Raw genomic sequence first — 21,674 nt, 5'->3', positions numbered from 1 at the left:
GAGAGAAAATGAATAGTGAATTAAATGCAATAAAACTGGGCAATTTATGTCCCATTGGGCAGCTTATCTCTTTGGTGTCTTCTATAGAAAGGTTAAGAAACTAAGAAGTGAGTGATGAATTTAATTTTGATGTAGTATTAAAGATAAGAACAGCCTGGATGACTTTATTCCTGCTTTTAGATTTGAATTCTGTGTAAAGGGATCTTTATTTGCCTGCTTCTTTCTACCACATTGTACATTTGAGGTTGTAAAGATAGTTAATCCTCCATCTCTTTGGATAGACCTGACCTCCTGTAAATTCTAGAATGATGGAACAAGTGTAAGTGAATTTACATGTGACACAAGGTGAGAAACTGTGATTGTGAGGAAAATAATGCTCAAAATCATGTGGAAAAGCTTGAGGTAAAGCCACGTTTTCTGACTGAAGCAAATCAAGATGAGGAGTAGTATCAAAGGAAACTTGTCAAACCTGCCTTGTTTGAAGGTAGACAAAAATGTAATAACGGTTGTGGCCATAGAAGGAGCAATCCAGAGGTGACAGAGAAGTGAAAATGCTCTTTGATGGCTTTCAGTTCTTGGTGCTGTTTCTGTGGTTGGTTGTCTCTGAGCACCTGGCAGTGCATTGGTAAAAGGATTTCACTTCTCACAGTGTTTCACTTTGGAAGACTAAACCAAATGGCCTGTAGTTTTCATTTAGAGGTTATGTACAGTAAAGATTGTTAAGAAAGAAAGTGGTTAATACTGCCTTACAGACTATTTCTTTTCCTCCTTTTGGAACTTTTATGTTCAGAATTTTATGTCACTGCAAAAAAAGTTGCTTTTTTACTTTGGTGGATAGTCCTCCTGCTTAAGATGAATCTTGAGAAATATCATCATCTGAGGGATAAATATAGAAAGATGTTCCAGAATATCTTGCTTTATTTAAAAGATTTTTTTTTTTTCAGTAAGACTCCTGGTCTCTTTTGGCAATACTTCTTTGGTCTTCTGAATGTGAGCATGTCACAGGGAGTGATCTGTACTGGTGGTCTTCCTTTGGTGTCTAGTTCAAGGAGTTGGGCTCTGTTCATGTGTGGGAATGATACTGAGCTCTTTGGTGTTGCTACCAAAACTCTGAAGTTAAAACAAAAAATCTGATATCATGACGTTTTTAGCACATTTTATAGATACAGGTTTACTGACTGATTACACAGTGTATTTCCTGCATGTATATAAAATCATTGATTTTATATAAATTATATAAAATCACTGCAGCTTGTAATTTCACCATTGCTTTTTGTTGTGAGTGTTGTAATGTGACCTGTGACGAGTCTAAATTAATCCTCCCCTCCAAAACTTTTCTGTGGTGGCACTTTCTACTTTGTCCCTCGATATCAATTCTAGTGTGAATTAACTACGTGCCTTTTCTTTTTTTTTTTTTTTTTTTAATGCAGTCGAGTGTGTTTCCGCGAGTGTGAGAATGTAACAAATGTCTCTGCTCTTGCTGGGCTATTTTTAGTCCTCTCGCTTGTATCTGTTTCTATTCAAAGAATTCCTTTGGAAGCTGTTCCAGGAGAGCGTGGTTTGGTGACATCGGAGGGGGCAGGGAGAGCGCAAGCACCGAGTGTGTTCGTGATCTGTCAGGGAGATGTGGAGTGTGCGGTGCTGCTTCCTGTGTGCCACCTCGTTTGGAGCACCCACTTAAAGAGAATTCCCCCCGGGGGGGGATTGTCGTGACTGGTGTTACCTGTTCCTTGGTATCGTTTGGAGTACCTGGGTTTCAGCTTGAATCTTCTTACCTGGTTTGCTTTTCTGTGGAAAAAGCAATTCATTTTAGGGGCTACTGTACCAGAGCAAGTAGCTGAATTATGCATTTCTGCAGCTTAATAACTGAAGCTGACAGTTCCCATTACTTGTTTTTCCCTCCTCTTTTTGTTCATTTGTTTTTTGTTTTGTTTTGTTCTGATACCAGTCTAATCTGGATCAGCCTTCCCAATAAATTTTTGTAAAGGTTTTCATTTGTTATTTAACAGCCTTCTTTTTTTTTTCTCTCTTTGTCTGTGGCAGGCATTATTCATCTTGTGGGTACAGCTAGTTGTTGATTGTAGTGGTAGTGATGGATGGGGGATGATCCACTGAACCTTTTTTCTTTTAAACTGTTCTTACAAATCGTACTCTTGACAAACTGGAAGCCTGAAGTGTCCTTGATGTTTGGTGGCAGCTCCCGTTGTGTGTACTGTCATAGCCCAACCTTTAACTGTTCTGCAGCAAGTGTCCTGCTGACATTGTCACTAGAGAAGTGAGGAATAGTGGTTTTGAGAAAAGTCAGTCACAGTTAGTACAGGAAGGTCGTCAGTCCTGTGCAGCTTTAGTGGTGTACTTCAGCCTTATCTGAGATGCTTTGGCCACTTAAATATTTGTTTTCCTTGTAGTATTGATAGCTTAACCAGAGTGTGACCTGAGAACATAGGTCCGTCCATGTATTCTTTGAAGAGAATGTCTATAACTTGTTTGGTTTGTACTCTGCAGCTGTTTCCTCTCCTTCATATATATGTGTGTGCCCTGAGCTCACCCAGACTTCTTGCTGACCCCTGAGTTAACCTTGGAATAGGCTGGAAAGTTGTGCGAATTATTAGAATCTGCAGAGGCTTTGCCTGGTGATTCTTTGGGTGGAGGGAGCCATTTGAAGAACTTCCAAGTCACCCAGCCCTGTCTTTCTGAAGGAGTTGGTCTGGATTTCCTCCTTTCCCTCTCAGAGGGGCTGCTGTGAGTTTTAATGAGCTGGCAGAGTGAACAAGCCGAGGTGGGGAAAGTATGGACGTTTAATTGTGTTATTCCTGCAAAAGTGGTATTCATAGATGACTGGCTAAAGCATTGAATATTTAGCTGTGTGTACAAAATCATTAAAGATTGTTTTGGGTGACTTAAGTTACTTTGGGGTAGTTTGAGTCTCTGTTTTAATGCCTGAAGCTTAATGTAGGCATTTACTTCTGTGGCTGTGGGAAAAGACTGTTATAGGGTAACATAAGTTGTGTCAGTGAGACTGTACTAATGTTGATTATACCCTTCTCTTCTTTGGATAGAAGCATTTCCACATTTCATCTGTTTTCTTCAGTGGAAGTTACTGGTTGCTAACAGGTATCAAAGAGGCTGAGCATGGATTGTTCCTCAGTAGAAGTGATACAAGTCTCTGTTTTTTCTGTAAGATAGTGATATATTCAAGGTCACTGTGTTTTCAGAGCCTCTCCCTGTAAGTTTTCAATAATCCTTAAAAGGATTTTTTTTTTTGGCTGTGTGTATGGTGGGCTTGACCAGGATCAAGTTGTGCTATACTGGATCCCAGGAAAACAAAATACTACAGCCCTCATTTTGCCTATGGTACATGGCTGCTGAAAAGCAAGTTCCCCCTTTCCTCATGAACTTCATCCCTGTCCCTCGTGTCAGATTCAGCAGTTGTATAGCCCCACATAGTTTTCCACTGGGTAAGCTTGTTCAACTGACTCACTGTTTTGTTTTAGAGGGGTAAGTTTGCTCCTGGGTGAACCCACTGAACTGACTTCCCTCTGCAGCTGCAGGATCATAAGTCTGAAGGAAGGAAAGTAGCAATATTTCGTGGTTAAGGAGTAGGGGAGCAGGAGTGCCATTTGGGGTGGTGGCTCGCAGTTGTGTGGTATTAGATATGAGCTGATACTTGATTTTAATGGAGTAATGTTTGAGTTTTGCTCAAATTATGGACTGAATTTTGAATGGATATATAACCAGGTCCCAAACGGGAACTGAAACTCTGGTTGTGTTTTTTTTGTCCTAAATTGTGCTCATCTGTCCTGCACTTGTGTGTGAGACTTCAGGAAGGCTGTGTTAGTTCTGGCTGCAGAGGATAATGATTTTCAACCCTGAAAAGCCTGCTAGTTCAGTTTTCCTCATCTGCAAGAAACCTTTCCTCTTCTAAGTACTAGTTGATGTTTTTTCCAAGCCTCTTAGAATATACAGTGTATAATTCAGTTGCAGTGTCTATTGCAGGGGAGGACCAGGCTGTAGTTCTGCCAGTATTGTTGGAAGTTGTAGATGCTGTAGTGCCCTTTCACTGGATGCTACTCAGGAAACTTTAGGAGGAAAAACACCAAGGGCCTTACCTTTTCTAGGTTTCTTTGTTGTTTGTTCTAAACCCAGAGAAACAGATATGAAGAGATTTGCAATACTGATGGTTCTTCAGCTCGGACTGTAGCAGTAGAGGATAAAGCAAGTATACTGTGTATCGACCTGGAGAGTATTTTCTTTTATCTCCTTGGGCTCCATTCCACCTGTCAAAAGAGGAAGCAGTTTGTGTGTGGGTGTCCAAGTGTTACCTCTGAGCTACTTATGGTCTCTGTGTGCTCCCTGACCTGAGATACCGATTGAGTTGACAGTTCAGTTCAGCATGCTGAGTGGTCGATGATGAGGATGTGTTATCTCTTCTACTGTGGTGGCTTTTACAGAGGGTTCACATAAGAAAAGCCTTTTCCATGACAGAGGGCAAGAAATGGGAGTCTTCTGTCAAGGATTACAGAAATATGTATTTATCCCTTCAGATCTTAGCATATTTGGACAGGCCAAAGCTTTCCTTGAAATATTTCTCAGCAGAAATATTTCTCATACTTCAAAAGTGAACTCACTGCCTACCTGTCGAAGAGAATTCCTGTTTTCTCTGTATTATATTTTTATGTGGACCAGTGCAGCCTTTTTTTTCTTGTCTTTTTTTTTTAATCTTTTTTTTTTGGTTTGGTTTGGTTTTTTTGGAATGTTTTTTGTGTGTTCGTGGGTTTTTTATGTTTTTATTTGTTTGTATGTGGTTTTGTTTTGTTTAGTCTAGTTCATGGCAACAACTATTGTCTGGTCTGTGTTTTTTAGTTCTGATAGGTCCTGAGTGTGGTGCTTGGAAAACAATATGCAGTTTATCTGTGTCTTTGTTACTTAGAGTTTCACTACAGTTAGTGGTAACTGCGGGTGAGTAGTGCATTTTTCAGGTCCTTGCAGTCGGGTTTATGATCAGTACAGGGAACAGGACCTTATTCTTTGTAGATATTGATGTCTGAAACATGAGGTCAAGTCCTCCGAATGCTCTAGGACATTCACTGCCTTCTGATTGTTCAGTCACTCAGGAGTCTTTCGACAGAGCAGAGCTGGGTGAGTTTTGCTAACCAGGTTTTTAGCGGTCTGAAGATTGCCTTGTTGTGTGAAAGTAGGTGGAAGTTGGTAAGGCTTCTCCAATTTTGATGTGATTGCCTTTTTTTTTTTAATACCAGTGAAATTTGAATTTCTTCCTTCAGAAATTTGTGTATGAATAAAGGCACCTGTTGCCTCTGAGGTTTGAATATTTATAAAGAAATGATTAGAACAAGTCTGTAGAATGTTTATTGAGTGTAACTGGCAGATTTTGATTAAAGCTAGAGAATCACTAGTGTATACTAAAATGTGAAATGTGTCTGTTAGGCAGAGACTGAGATAATAGTAAAGATGGATATTGTGAGATTAGATAATTTTTTTTTAAATAATGTTAATTATATTACTTTACTTTCATGACTGAAACATGCTCTACTCTAGTGGATTGAACCGACTGTTTCAGTCCCTTGTCCATATTATGCTCTTGGGCTCTGAATGTGTGACCAGCCTTTGCCTAACTCCAGTCTTATGAGGATAAGCACTTCTTTCTCTTCCTAAATTTCTTCCAAATGCTGTCTTTTCTTTTATTTGTAAGACCTATTTATATATTTGTCTTCCTTTTTATAGCATATGCTTAGATTAATCCTTAAAATAAACTTTTTTATTTCTTTTTTTTTCTGGTGTTGAAGAGGAATTGTTGATTTCTGCTGATCAGGTTGTGTTCTTAGCTAATTAAAGATTGTCTTGGCAGGATAATGATTTCAATTAACAACTCAGAGGGCTTTAAGAAAGATGGGTAAGAATATTCACTTGGTTATTTGCTACAGTTTTCTAACACAACTGGAAGTTTATGTATTAATTTATGTGTTTGTGCTGGTACTCTGGCCACTCCCAGCAGTACTCTTTCCTTGGTAGAACATGAGAGCATACAGATAGTACAGTTTTTCTGTCCTGTGATGTTCTGCCAGTGATGAAGGTCAGTTTTTTTCCTATTTACCACAAAAAAACGTAAGATGACACGTGAATACTCCCAGGCTCCATGAGCTCAGGTTTGGTGTAGTTGCTTGGGACAGTACACACGCTGAGTCCTCAGCTCTGCTCCTGAGGAACATCTGACTCTTGCACACTCTTCCCATTTCAAGCAGCAATAAAGACGGGGAGATGCTTTGGACAACAGCACTTGAGGGAAATGCATTGCACTGGTGCTTTGCAGGCATAATTTTTCCCCTCATGCTCCTATAATGCTCCAGCCATAGCAGTCAAATCTGAGCTCACAGTTTACGTGCAGTAGTTGTGTTCTCACCAGACAGTGTCCTGCAGCCTTTCCCCAGCCCTGTCATTGTAAGAAATCCTTGACTGGTAGCTTTATGTTTCGAATATAAAAAAGCAATCTCACTTTAAAGGTGTTCACAGGGATTTCTGCACGTGTTGTTTATCACAGCTCCCTGTCCAGAGAGTCAGGAAAGTAACATTCTTGAGACTGCCTCAGGAAAGGAACTGAAACTGCAAATGTTTTGTTCAGCTGATGGAAATGAATAATTTAACTTCTAGAGGAATCTTGAAAGTCAGGTGGTATTGCCATGCCTGGTCTGTTCCTGGAAGTTCAGGAATAGATTTCCTGAGTCTTGAGGGGCTTGCAACCCTGTCAAGTCAATTAGTATTCTCTGTATTTGTAGCTTTTCTGACTTCATTGGGTCTAAAAGGACAAGATCTTGCTTGAAGGAAGGTTGAAAAAAAGATCACAGAAAACATTCTGATAGATTTAAAAACCTGATTTTTGTGTTGATGTGCATTCAGTTGCTCTTTGATTCTTTGCCTTCCTCTTTTCCTTCTAAAATCCAAAGCAGAAACCCAACTAAATGTGTGGGGTAAGACAAGGTATGGAGACTGGGAGAGAGTAGGATTTGGTAGTTTTAGGAAGGTTGGGTGTTGAGATGTCAATACTTAGTTACTGCTTTTGTAAACTGGAGTAATTGTTGCCATTCCATGTTACACAGTACTGTATCTGCAGTTGTAGTATAGGCCCTTGTACTAAAATTTACTGTAAAGACAGAAAACTAAACCGAAAGATTGAAATTTGGGGTGATTTTCCTCTTAAAGGGCTCTGTGAAGTCTAGTTATTTACTTTATCAAGAAGTGCTGGAATTGGAATTCCTCAGAGCTTGAGAAGTTAAACACACTGAAGTGAGCAATTTTCTTAACTACTTAACTACAAGGCATTCTTAAATTTTAGTTTTGTTCGGGGTTTGTTTTTTGTTTCTTTTTAAAGTAGTAAGGACAACCTTGGTCTGGAGGTCCTAGACTACAGCAGTAAAAAAAAAAAAGTTTACAGGAATCTTGTCCTTTTTTAATTGACATGCAAGAAAGTTCAGCTACCTTCTTTACACAACAGTTTTGGGAAGCCCTCTGTCTTTGTTTAGTGCTTTTTCCTGTTTTACTAGAGCTCTGTACTAGTATACAGAAAGTGATGAAACTATTACTACTTTCATTTAATGTGTATATTTTTCTTCAAAGTGCAGTTGTTTGGCTGTTTGCTACAGTTGCAATGTGTCTGCAAGGTCAGGTATTAACTGTTGATGAGGGACTTTTGCACTGCACCAGACCCTGACATGGAAACTGAAGCATCTGCTTCTCTGAGTATTTTTTCTTTTTAATCTTTATTAAACAGATTTTAATTAAGAGTTTTCTTCATCTCAGTCTCAAATCTTCTTTCCCCATTTGATCTATGGTTAAAATTAAGTTCATCAGTTTGTGATATCCTGCTCATTGCTATGACAACAGCCTGCCAAACAGACTTTGTGAAGGTGAGGGGCTGGAGAGAATAAGCAGCTGCTTTTTAAGAAAGGAAATGTTCAGCCCCATCTTATTAATCAATAATATCCCACTAAATGCTCAAAACTGTAGTCACTGTGGTGCTCTGAAGGCAGTGCCTCCCTGCCTCCCTTCTCTGCCTGTCCCTTCCTTAGTCGGCAGTAGGTGTGGTCGGGTGTGAAGCCTCAGCACCGCTCAGTGTCTGAAATAAAATAACAGTATTTTAGAAGCTCTCTTAGTAGCAGGCTGCCAGTTGTGCTTTTAAGGAGACTGGATTGTGTCTGGTGGATTATAACACGTCCTTGTTGGTTTGGTGGGGACTGTCATACTGAGTGTGGGCTTCCATGCTGGTCTGAAGCAAGTACAAGTCCTGCTGCCTGTACCTTTGCTGTTTTTTGGTTTGAACCAAAATTGTGCTGCTCATGGGCTGCACAGTCAGGAGGACAAGGACCTCCTTTAAGTTCCCTGCTATGCTATTCAGGTTGTTTGAGGGCTGTTCCCACGCAGCCTGATCTTGCTGTGCCTCTTCATCTCCCAGGAGTGTTTCAGATGTTTGTGCGCCTGCCTTTTTCTTAAAGTATCCTTTCATCCTGAAGAACAAACATGTCTTAAGCAGTGGTGGCACAGAGATACTCAGAAAAATACAAGATAGGAAAAGGAAAAGAGACACAATCCACTTTGGGTATTATAGGTTGCCTGGCTGTAGGCTGGAGTTCAGCATGTGCTTTACAAACACCCAGAAAACTCTTTAATGTATGTGTCTTGCTGTCCTGTCTAAAATATAGATCATAATATTTTGAGTAGCTTTGGAGAAATTGGGAGAAAATAGCATTCCTAGGTACCACAATCTGTATAAATATGATGTTAATTCAGAAATTATGAACAAATTGAGACCCAATGGAGTTATAATTTATCAACAAATCTCGAGTCACAGTGGACTGATTCCAGAAAATCCTATTGAAACTATTAGCTTGTCTTTAAAGCAAGTTAGTGCTCTCTGTTGTGTGCTCTGTTTGTTTTTTTTTTTTTCATTGCTCATTGTGCTAGGTTCAAATTGTGATGAACAGACTGATCCTTGGGAAAAAAAACAAACAACCAAACAAAAAAGCCCAACCAAACGAAAAACTAACTCAAGCAGATAGTCAGTGATAAGTGTTGAACTTTCTGGTCAAAATGTCTCCACATCTACTTAGTATTTTGCTTTCCATTGATGTGGTGTCAGGAGCTTGTGTAAATTCTGTTTTGGCTGTATCTGGCCTTTAGGGTCAGACAGTGCTCTGAAGGCCTCTGTGTTCTGGGCTTAGAAGGCAACAAAGTCAGACTGACTTACGAGATGGTGAGACATATTGGCTTTGGTGAATATATTCATAAAGCTGTAGAAACACCGGGTTCCAGTTCAGTCCATACTGCACTCAGTTCCTGGTAAAGACGGGCCTTTTCATGTGGAAATATACTTTATTCTCAGGCATTAAAGCATTATTGAATGCTTTAAATTGTACATAAAGAAATTCTATGTCAGGTTTCAGTTTTGACCAACAAGAATGTACTTCTGAAGTGAAGAATAGATTTAGATGATAATGGGGTTAATTGACCTTTTGATGGTAGATGAGGCTCCTGAGCATCATGAATCGATGCTTAAACTGAAGCATCTCATTGCAGCTTTGATTGTTGAGTACCCATTACTTGTGACTGCCATTGAGCAGTTGGGTATTGAACACATCCTTGTGAGCATTATTGTGCACTGAGCTGGATGCTGGCCAGCTTGCACAAAGCTGCTGCCCTGGCAGGTTGTGTGCTGAAGCTTGCTCATACATAGGGGCTGCAGTGAGAGCACTTTGCTGCTTGTTTGCACATCTCATGCTGCCCAGGTACACCACTTGCACCAAGTTATCCTTAGTTCCAGAAATTTGCCTTTTTACTTTCCAGTGTTATAGGGACAGAAAACAGGCAGTTGACTATGACCATTGTTACCAGGTGAGAGATCTGTTTCCAGTTATCATAGCTGCTGTAAGCCATGCTCATCGATTAGTCCTGTTAGATGCTGTACAAATTTTAACAAAGTAATTTTAGTGCTAGAGGATGAATAAGAATGCGAGCCAGGAGTCACAAATGGGATAGCAGTGATATGTGTGTGGGATTTGGGTTTTCTTTTGGGTTTCTTTGTTGCCATACAGCCAAGGCATGTTTAAAGCAGGGTAATAGTTTTATAGATTGTTTCTGTAAATAGGAGGGAGAAAAAGCAAAAATACTGTCTACAGAGGCTGGATTTAAAGGTAAGCATCATAGTTTCTCTTAAAAATGAGAGGTGAGAAGTAGAGTTGGGATTGGCTGTGACCTCTGTGTATGTACAGGAAAAGCAGTTTGATGGTACAGAAGAGAGGAACTGCTCAGTTTGTGATTGTGATTTTTTTGTAGGCTTCTGACTGGTTAAAGTCCAGGCATCAAAATAAGACAGCAGGTATTAAAGAAGTTTAAGGAGTGATGGAGCTGAAGCTGAGATTTCAGCAGAGTAGCAGATAGAAAAGTCTGTATGTTAAATAACTGGGAAAAGCTGTGAGATTTAGATGTTGTCTGGAGTACAGATCTAGACAGATCCCAATCCACTGACAAAAATGCTTCTATCCACTGCATTTCCCCATTTACTGTAAAGACTGTGATAAATCCAATAATAGTGTATTAAAGCTGCTTTCTCATGCGTCTCTGTATAGAGTTAGTGGTAAATGCAGGAAGAGTTCAAACAGTTGCATTTGTGTATTACCTGGGTATCAAAATCAGTACTTGCCTTAACTCATGCTCTTTTTTTTTCTTTCAGATTTTCTATTTTGTACATACATTGTTTTGTATATACTGTAAATGATGACTTCGGTGGGAAGTGAACGTACCCGGGGCACTCGGGACAAAGCGCAAATTTCAACCACACAGCCAACACAACCACAGAAACAAGTAGTACAGGTACGTGCTACCATATCAACTTCTTTGACTTGAAAGTGAGCATGTAGTGATGTACATTTCTTCCCTGAGTCAGTAAAACCTGAGAAAAGATAAGAGGAAAAATCACGGTCTATTTTGGAAGAGTATGTTTGATTACTTGCTTGGATTACTCACTAATGCAGGAGAGAATTAAGTTGTTCCTATGTTGTGTCTGAAGGAGCTTTGTATTCTTCAGAAACAGTTCCCATCAGTGAGGAACTCTATGCCTGTATCAGGATTTCTGTCCTGTGACCTAACTATCCTTGGATTTCAGCTCTCCCATCTGCCAGGCTCCTGATGCTAAAAGATTTGTGGTCAGTAGGGGAGTTTGGGTGGGTGGGGAAAGCTTCATTAGATTCATGCTGTGTTCTACAGTGTGATTCAGCGTATCTGCAAGCCACAAAATTCTAAACGTCTTGTGCAGTGACCCCACAAAGTGAAATGGTCATCCACTAGCAGACTAAAATAGAATATCTGTTAGATGGGAATTAAGCTCTCATCCCACTGTCTCAATTCTCAGCAGCAGAGTAGTTGCATGCTTGTGTGGGTTACGGAGAGTGCAAAATGACTCTGCTCCTTGCAACTCATTATTCTCTTGTCAGATGCATCTCAACGTTTGATTCAATTCAAAAATTGTCTGTTCTCTGCTGGCAGAGTGTGCATCATTCTAGAGGTGCTCCTCAAGGAAATATTATCTTTTATTGTTTTCTGGATGGTCTTTAACCAAGGGGCTCTTGTTCTGTTTTGTACACTCTTTTTTTTTTAATTTTGTCATCGCAAACCCTTGTCTCCTTATCTTGCAGCATTTTGCGTAGCGGTGATTCATGCTGCTGTGGATTTTGAAAGTGACTTCCAACATATGAAGTTGAATTCGTTTTTGTTTTAAAACAAGTAAGGAGTACAGCAAACAGGCTGGTGGAAGTGGTGGTTTCCCCTTTTTGCCATTTCACAATTGGAGTACTCTGCCCAGTTCTGGGTTCCCTGGTGCAAGGCAGACCTTGGCAGATGGGAGTAAGGCCAGTGAAAAGCTGGAAAGATGGTTGTGAGGCTGAAGCACAGGATGAATGAGCGGTGCCTGAGGGAATGGTTTGTTCGGCCCTAAGAAGGCAAGGCAAGGTTGTGTCTTCTTTTCAGGTACCTCATGAAAGCTTATAGAAGAGGTAGAAGCCAGCTCTCCTCAGAGAGACAATGGCACCAGCTGAAACACTGAAAATTCCAAGTGTTAAATCCACACAGTTGTGGATTAGAGATGTTGTGGGATCTCTGCCTGGCCCCAAGCAGCTTCTCTAATGGAATATACTCTCAGTGGGACATTGCAGAGTATCAGTGGAGCACCCTTCCAACCTATGGGATTCATTGATTTTAAGCATTAAGTCTTTCAGACCTTTTTCTGAATTTTATCTGTTTATTCTACTTCTTGCATAATAGGTACTGATTTGGTAATTTCAGTGGAAAAGGTGGTTATTTAATACACAGCAGTTACATTTTAATGCACTATATTTTTTATTGTTTAGGTATCAGATGGACTTTTCTGCTTAGTCAGTCTTTACAGACCAACAGGAGTTTGTGGATTTTACTGTTTAATCACCACTGATTAATTTTTCTGAATATTGAATAATATTGCTTTCCCAAATGGAGATTTCATTGTCATAATACCACATTGATCATAATTTAAGTTATTTAAGGAATTATATCATGGTTATTTTGCATTGCTTCTGGATAATAAATATGCCATTTTATTGTAAGATCTATTTCTAGATCTTTTTCTGTCATGTAATTTTATTTTTTGCCCACTTCTGTTTTCTGGTAATTTGAAAATTTTAGTTTAAGATTTTCCTCATTCTGTTGCACTGAAAAGATAATATATGTTGTCAGGTTGAGTAAAGTCTTAGCTATCTTTAAGATGGTACTACTTTCTTAGTCACAATGAAAACTTAATTACACTCTCTTACAGGATACTACAGTGTTACTTGTAACAATAGTGCCTTAAAGATAAAGAAGCACTGCTTGCCAGGGAAAAGCTAGAACTTTTTGTGACACTGGTTTGGTGTTTGTGTAGTAAACGCATCTCGTGAGTTTTTGTTGTTGCTTTTTTTCCTTTTGAATCTTCAGTTCCATCTGGGTCTAATCCACTGGCATAAATATAAGCCATATTGAACCTGCTTGTTTCTAAACTCTCTGCTTACACAGGAAAACTGAAGATAGTGTCACATATTTGTAATAAAATTGGTATGTTTTTGTCTGTCATTGTGCAGTTGGGAAAAAAGTTGGTTTACGGAAGAAATGAATCTTGATGGCTTCCTGTTTTTTGGTCCAATATGCCGTCACATCTCTGCAGAAATTACATTGTCTGACAGTTTTTGCTCTGGATATCTTCAAGGAAGATCTCTTCACTAGCTTAAACGTTGCAGTTTGGCTGAGGAGGCTGTAATCAGAACAAGAACAAGGATCAGCAAGATTTAAATTCCTGAAACCAGCAGACATTTTGTTTCTGCTGAGCTCTCAGCAGATGCCAGGAGCGAACTCCTTTGCACAGAGCACTGCACTGACAGGGAGCCTTCTGAGGAGGGTGGCACTGGGGAGTTCCAGAGCAGGCTCTCCTCTGTGCTACCCAGAGGAGTGACATAGGAGGCTGTCAGCGTGACACTTCGACAGTGTGAAGTAAGGCAGAGTATGTAACTGTTACAAACACTAATTCTCTTGGAACATTCTCTCTGAGCACAGCAAGTGTCCCTTCCCTCAAGGAACTGGGACAGCTGCAGTAACTTTTCAGCAAATAAGCAGCTGGTGGTGTACATTGGAGTAATTTTTAGACTCTTGTCAGCATTTAGATTTGACCTCCTCTAGAGCTTGCATTCGTGGTAAACTCTAAAAGCCAGTTTGTGCCTGATTAGGTCTGAACTCATGAGGCACAGAATTTCATGTGTGTATCCTGTGAAGTGGGCAAAAGGTGGGATTCAGCCAGCTGCCCATGGTGAATCCTTTCAGTCAAGAATTTCAGAGGATGAGCTGGTCCCCCTTTCAATGAAGAAGCACATCCACAGTGCATCAACTTGTATTTTGGGTCCTGACTCTCTTCAGTTTCAGCCTTCTCTACATGAGACAGCAGCCTCTTCTGTTTGAGCAGAAATCAAGTGAGGCCCAGGATCTTGTAAGACACACTTATCTTTGGTATTTTCTCAGGATTGCAGTTCAAGTGGCTGCAGATGCCACTCTGTGAAGAGTGGCCCGTGTGATGTGACATCTGTCTTAGAGTTGCTTTCTCTCAGGCCCAGCCATAGTCTGTTTGGATTTATGGCAGTTGTCTGCATCAATCCATTTTAGTCTTTCAGCTTTTGGAGAAGTTGCCAGTATGGATTTGTGGTCCAGAAACATTAGAGAAGCACCAGATACTTCATCAATAGCGAGTTCCTCTAGCAGTTTTCAGAGACCAGTGTTCGCTCATAAAAAAAAATGAGTGCAGCTGTTCATGGGCAGAGTCTTGAGGCATGACTCAGTCTCTAAGTGCTCATAAAACTAGAGTGGGGCTGTTATTGAAAGCATGGTGGAAGGTGATGTGAGCAGGAATCATCAGAGATGTGGTTGATCTAGAAATACTATTGCCAGTTTGTTACAATAAAACTCTTTACTCTGGAGTGGTAGATCCTAAATAAAATTATAAGATTAATACTAAAACATAGTCTTCTGTGGAAAATTCTGTATTATTATATGGTTATCTTGTCAATGTGGTGACCTTTAACTGTGTTTCAAACAGATTAGAATGTCGAAGTTACTTCTGTCCCAAATAACATTTAAAACTACCAAGTGGGCATAGAGAAGATGTTATTTCTTTCCCCACAGCATTTCTGTGCTTGTTGTGTATGTTCTTTTCAAGAGCCTTGAGGAAAAAGACAAGGACACTAGCATATACTCTTGAAAAATATAGTTACCTTTTGTGTACTTTATTGGATGTTATCTTTTTTCAGGCAACAGCAGAACAGATTCGCCTCGCTCAGATGATCTACGATAAGAACGATGCAGATTTTGAAGATAAAGTGAAACAAGTATGTTTCTTATGGTACAGAGTTTTTTTGCACTGCAATAAAGTGCTCTAAAGCTGGCTTACATTTTGGAGCTAGAGCATCTGTTTCTGGTTTATATGAAACCCTTTTCAGAAGGATGTAAGTTTAACTAGGAAAAGGTGCTCTTATTGCACTGTAAAGTCTGTTTACAAGAAATTGTGTGGTGATACAGCTCTGACTGTATAGTTACATTGGTGTATTTTCCTTTGTAGACAAGCCTTTAAGCCAAAACTCATTTGTGTTGTTGTCTCTTCCACAGTGTATCTCTCTAGTATTCTCCTGATGCTTAACGATTGTCAGAATAAAGAGTGCATTCCTAGTTCACATGTACATGCACATGAGAAAAATGTCACCTTTGTAAACTGAGTTTGCTAATGTCTTGGAAGTTTTTCAGGAAAAGTAAAAACAATCACTGCTTAAAGGTGAATCAGGGTGTTGTTTTAAAAAATAAATAATCTGACCTTGCAGATCTGTGTATGCATTAAAATGATAAAATTACACTGTGTAAATGAAATCTCACACCATTTCCTCTACCACGTGAGTGTTGGGTGTTAGATGACCAAGCTCCCATTACCCAGTTATAGCTGAGATGATTAATTAAAGCAGTCCTGACAATCTGGGCCCCTGTTCTGCTGTGGGTATTGGTGATTTTATCCTAGTGAACAGATCACAACTCCTAAAGAACCTGGGAATACACCCAGAAGGAGAGAAGAATTAGCTTGAATGCATTAATGCAGCAGAGGAGTGGATTTCTTGATTTCTTTTCCTTTGTAAAACTTCCTCTGAAGCATTATTAAGTGCTTTTTGTTGTTCTTGTTATAAACTTGTTCTGTTGCTGTGCCAAAAGTGTAGTCTTGTACTTTCTGAAGCACTACAAGTCTTAGTAGTGCTTGTAGTTGTGCTGGAGGGAAGAAGAATCAAGTTCTGTGTAGGAAATCTCCAGTATTTTACATTCTGCATATGTATTTCTAGCTCATGTAGGTTTTGTTCGTTGGATGAAGTTGCTGGATGCCCTGTGACAGACTGTTAATTTCTGTCCCACACTCCTCAGGATGTGTATCCCAAGTCCACGGAGCATAATTCAGAACTAGGTCTCCTTAACCAGCCATCACTTATGACTCGTGTGGCCTTATGCTGAAATGGATCAAGGGAGCCAATCTGGCTAAAAAAATAACCTTTTTCTTAGTCTGAGTGTTTTTCCAGATGGATCTGTTCTCTGCCATGTCTTACCTTATGTCTGTTCTCACAGTGGGATAAAGAGGGACATACTTGGTGGGGAGAGAGAGGATGATACTGGAACTATGCTGGTCCTTTACATCTTTAACCTCATATACTGCTGTATCTGCGTTGACAGCATTTGCTGCAAGCATATAGAAATAATAAAAAAAAAGATGTGAAAGAGTGCTTCCTTGATTATCAATTAATTTGTGCTTCCTGCTGTCTCTTGTCTGAATCCCAAGCAGATCTGTAAAATGCAGATTCCTTTATTCAGGATTCTAGTTTACCCTGACGTGATAGTTATGCACTTTCTTACAGTCTGTGGTGGTACTAACTCTTATTTTCTTATGATGATAATGTAGATATTTTAACATGTCTGACTTTTACTGCCAGCTTATGGAAGTCACGGGGAAAAACCAGGATGAGTGCATAGTGGCACTACATGATTGTAATGGGGATGTGAACAGAGCAATCAACATACTGCTGGAAGGAAGTTCAGACACGGTAAGGTTTTACTTCCATGTTAAACTTCTCCTTCTGTTTCCTGCATTTTTCGACTTCTGCATGGGATTGGGAAAGTCATATTTCGGAAGCTTTCAATTTCCATGTCTCCATTAGAATTCTTTTGAAGGAAATGAAGACCAGGGCAGTTTCTCTACTGCATGCATACCTTGGAGTAGGCTGAATCTGGAAAATGTTGTAGGTGTTCAGCTGGTCTGTTGCAGAGTCCTCTGCTTTCATTTACATGCAGCAATTTTAGCTCTGCAGCAGAACTCAGTGCTCCCTCAGACACAGGCCTGTTTCTTGCTGCGGTTTTTGTAGTTACTGTGTAGACTCTCCACAACCGTGAGCCTGAGACTGTTTGTCACAAAGGTCAATCTTTATAAACCTAAAGGGCAGGCAGATATTTTAAGTTGTGCTGTAGGTGAGCATTGCTGGTATTAAAACTGGAGGAGGTTTCCACATCTGGAAGTTGCATTGATAAATGCTACTTATGGCAGGAGAGGATGCAGCAAGTAGTTGGTCCTTTCACTGTGTTGCTCATTTGCATGACTTAATTGAAAAACAGAAAGAGGAGACTAAACAGTGTGTATGTTGCACAGAGCAACATTTTATCCCAAGAAATACTAACAAAATATATTTCACTGCAGCTGAACTTTTTGCTGGAGGGACTTCTTACAGTTGGTCCAAGGCATTAAATTAGACTCCATCTCATCTAAATTGGGAAAGAAACCTGGACTTCCTTTCTTGATGCTGAACACTCAGTATTTCCTGTGATTTGTCAGGATGTGTACTCTGACTTATTGTTAATGAGGAAACTGGCCCCTCACACACCCTAAATCTAGGACACACACCGTTCTGACTGAGGGGACTTGATTTTCTATCCCCTTTTCACTTTTTATCGGAGTTGAGGTCTTCTAAAATACAGAAGTGTATTATTGTGAGCTAGCTGGCAAGCTGGGAGTGGAAGAGAACATTTCGCCTTGATGAAACCTATCTGAGTAGTGTGACAGTTTTACACTCTCTTGTACTTCTCATATTTGCTATTTTTTAGTTGAAAGTAGTTTTCTGGTTGATGGAGAATGTTAAATGCTTTCTTACTTCAGCAAATTGTTGGAAGTGATCATGACATGGAAAAAACTTTCTGAACTCATCCATCAACTAGAATTGATATCAATATATTCAGCTCTTTTGATAAGTCCCTCTGAACCCACTGCTCTCTGTAGACAAAATGCAACTTAGAAACAAGTACAGAGAACCTAAAGGGCTCAAGGAGGAAGGAGTGTGAGGAAATTTATTCTTTGTGGAAATTTTTGGGCCTTCAAATGGAAGAGCTTGTTTTAAGGCTATTATACTCAAGAACAGTTTAATCATGGATTTGATGTAAAGTTGAAAGCCAATGTACCACTGATTCTGAATGCAGATTCCCAAATCTCTTTTCCTAGTTTCATTCGTCTTTGATGCACTTGAAATTTCTTTAAAACGTCATTTGAAAGATGTGTGTGTTCAATTGGAGGAATTAGAAGAGCCGGGAGTGATAGCTAGAATGTCTTTTTATAGTTTATTTGGTACTCAGCCAGTTTTGTCTTTGTCTTTTTTAATTTGTTTTGTGTTTAATGCTGTGATCTTCAAGGCTTTATGCTCTGTGATTTAGTTTTTATGAATACTTTTCATTTGCAGCAATTGTGACAGTCTGGCTTTGGATAGATAGAGGCTTGTGGATGAGAGTAGGGAAGAATATGTGTCTTTGTCCAACACTTGTATTCATTTAACTTCCTACAGACCTAAGATACATTTTATGCCCAACTGTGTTTTACTTAGTAAACCTTTGAAGATAGAACAAAGGGGACCTTTCATATTATTATTCTTTCCATGTAAGAATAGGCCAAGAAGAAGACTTCTGTTATATATTTTCAAAGGTGAGGCCCACAACTGTCATTTGGGTTGCCTCAGGCATTGTCAGCTAAAATTCTAATCACTTACCTCCCTTACAAAAAGAGACAGCTTCGATAGTCTGTGATGGATCCCCATGCCCAGAGGTAGCACCATCCTCTATCTTAAAGGACCTGCCCAACTTCTCAAGGCTTTCCTCAAAATTGTCTTGTGGGAAAGCGTGGATCTTATGCTTTCATAGTCATCCTTTTACTGATCATTCCCAAGTCAAATAAAAACTTACTCAGGAGAGGCTGCTTCCTCTTCAGCTTTGCAGCCTTATCCAGTTTTGGATGTTTCATGAAATGGTCAAAAATGTTTTGTCATTGTGCCCATCAGTGAAATAGGAGCATGTTCTGAACTGTATAAACTAAGCTCTTCAGTTGTCAGTTCAGGTATTTTTCTATCTAAAGCTACAGGAGTGTTTTAGTGCAGTTATGCAGGCTCTATCAGGAGAAGCCATGTGATAAAGTTACTGAGGGAAAGAGTTTTCTGGCTCACAAATAAAGTGGTGTTGCTCAAACGTGTAGTTTTGTACTTCTGATTGTTGCTGGCTGAGCTTACCCAGGTTGGTTCATGGTGGTGCAGTCTCCTGCACTGGAGATGAAACTGAAAAGGGATTTCAACCTGAGAGAGTAACCATTCGCTTTGTTCTTATTCTCTGAAAGGAGACTCTGCAACATTTGAGTTTGTACTTGTAAACTGCTTTGCTACCTCTCCACAGCGTTGGTTTCCTCAGTTCTAGGCAGCTTGGACTAGCTGGTCATGGCCCGCTGAGGTGCTGTTGGTGGAATTGAGAGGAGATAAGACAGGACCTAAGATTACTGATAGACAACCTCTTTTGTTTGGTGTAGGTGTCTGTCAGAGGTCATAGCTTTAGTGCTTCACTACAATTTGCATATTCAAATATTCTGCTTAAATACCTTACCTGGACTGTAAGCTCATAGAGATGGGAGCATACATGCAAACCTATCTTAATGGTTTAATGGTTTGCAAATAATACCTTTCTTCTTCCTTGCTTTGCAGCTGTGGCTCAATTAACTAACTGTGCAATTGCATAATATATGAGTGGCTGTGCTATTCTTGGCAAGTGTTTCAGTCATTTTATTTGCAACTCCTGCAGATACTCCTATGGATTCAGTACTATCCTTGAATTTATTTTAAAGATGGAGTTTAATATTAAAATAGAAACCTGATGTTTGGACTTTGATCTCTTGTCTTGTTTAGACATAGTTTTTCCTGTATTTTGCTATGTGTGATGATCTATACCTGTTAAGAGTGGATGGTCTGGCTTACTATGCCCCCAGTTTTCCCAAGCTGTTGTTCTGTCATTCTTTCTTCTGGGGCTTAAACTCTTGTATGTCTGGATAATAGTTTTTCTTTTTTCTGTTTTCTTTTTTGTGGTTTTTTTTCGCACTCCTTAGGCCACATACTTATTCTCATCACTCTTTTGCTCAGTGATACTTAAAAGGTTTTTTTTTCATTTCCTTGGGAGAAAAAAATAGCGCTGTTCATGCTCCCTTGCTAGATTTGTGGATGTAGTTGAGAGGGAAACTTACTTGCCTTGCAGATGTTCTGCGCTGTGGTCATATCCAGGCTTTCTTGAACTAGTAGAAATCTGCTATAGTCAGAAATACTTGGGATCCTCATATTCTCTTAGACAATCTAACTTATAAAACATGTTTCTTTCTCATCTATTTGCAAAAATACAGCCTGTGCTACCACTTATGTGATATTATGCAAATACCTGGTGATTTTTCCCCCATGAACTAGAGGGGTATGAGGTGAAATGTACACTGAGAGCTGTCTTCTGTTTTGACTGTTGTGTCTAATTCTATTTTACCCAAATAGACCTCTTGGGAGACTGTAGGGGGAAAGAAGAAAAGCCTTGGAAAGGAATCTTCAGAAAACAAAGAGAACAGAGAGAAACGAGGGGACAGAGAAGTGAGTCGCGGACGGGGAAGTTCCAACAGACGGGGAAGAGGAGGCAGCCGTGGCCGAGAGTGTACGTACAGGGGTTCATTTTTAAAGATTTAGACACTCTTCTTGCAGCTGGAACTCACTAAGTTAAGAGCAAGTGCTTACTGGAGCAAAGTCCATCTGACTGTAGCTCAGCATTGAAGGGATCATAACTTGTTTGTGCCACAGGTATGCTTGACCTGTCTGTGTGACTTGGTTTTGGGATGGTCTGTACTTGTTCAGAGACACTCAGCTTAATTTAAGTCTCTGTTCTTGTTTGGTGAATTGATCTTGTAAAAATTGTTTTTCTTTATGTAAGTTTTAGAACTGACTCTTTGTAAGACTGCTTGAGAGCAAGTATGTCGCTGCACAGCTGATACACTTTTTTGTTTCTTTTAATGAAATAATTATCCAGCTTTGACTCCATCTCCTTTTATGAGTGGGAGAACCTGAAGATGTTCTCATCTTCTCATAAGGGGAATGAAAACACTGGGATGATTAATAATCTCTAGCATGTATTTCTCACATAAACCAACGAAAGGTGAGTTTCTACAACAGAGAAAATTCATTGTTAGTTAAAACATTTAAAACTTTGCAACAGTTGCAGTAATACATTGTACAAAAGCAAACTGATGTTTCCAAGTTAGAATCACATTAGATCACCATTGGATACACCATTGGATTGCTTTTTACCTAAGTTTTATCAGCATTATCAGAACTGTGTACCTTACCCGTAAGGGCTGTACACCACACCGATAGATGACAAAAGGAAACAGAATGAATACAATGTTTAGTTTTCCACTTAAAAGCAGGAAAAATACTTACAATATTAACCAACTAATCTAATTCATAATTAAAATATAGTCAAATATTGTGCCAGTGTAGACATTGTGAATCTTTGTAGGATAGAATAATGTCAAGATGAAAAAAATATTAATAAAATTTGCAGTTATGCTTAGAAAAGTTGAAATCAGATCCATCAAAGTGAAAACAAAGGGCAAAATTTTTACCCGAGACAGATGCTGCTTGTCTCTTCTTGTAAACTGGAATTAAAAATATTTCAGATGGTTACCAAATCTTGATATTTTCTTCCCAGCTTTACATCCA

The 21,674-nt window shown here is 39.5% G+C and overlaps 1 protein-coding gene across 11 annotated transcripts in view; it reads left to right on the top strand.

The window, feature by feature from the left end:
- Positions 1–21,674, top strand: part of UBAP2 (ubiquitin associated protein 2) — a 136,228-nt gene that overhangs the window by 11,122 nt on the left and 103,432 nt on the right. For 10 of the 11 annotated variants that reach the window (XM_064641362.1, XM_064641370.1, XM_064641367.1 and 7 more), the window contains exons 2-5: positions 10,739–10,878; positions 14,862–14,939; positions 16,569–16,679; positions 20,460–20,613. In XM_064641362.1, coding sequence (XP_064497432.1) covers positions 10,780–10,878; positions 14,862–14,939; positions 16,569–16,679; positions 20,460–20,613 — 442 coding nt within the window. In that variant the 5' untranslated portion in view covers positions 10,739–10,779. Of the gene's footprint in view, positions 1–10,738; positions 10,879–14,861; positions 14,940–16,568; positions 16,680–20,459; positions 20,614–20,981; positions 21,109–21,674 lie in introns of those variants that run through there. The other variant, XM_064641371.1, reaches the window with a different exon arrangement.

The sequence above is a fragment of the Pseudopipra pipra genome, chromosome Z (assembly GCF_036250125.1).
Source record: "Pseudopipra pipra isolate bDixPip1 chromosome Z, bDixPip1.hap1, whole genome shotgun sequence".
Lineage (NCBI taxonomy): Eukaryota > Metazoa > Chordata > Aves > Passeriformes > Pipridae > Pseudopipra > Pseudopipra pipra.
This window is presented reverse-complemented; position numbering and strand designations above follow the sequence as displayed.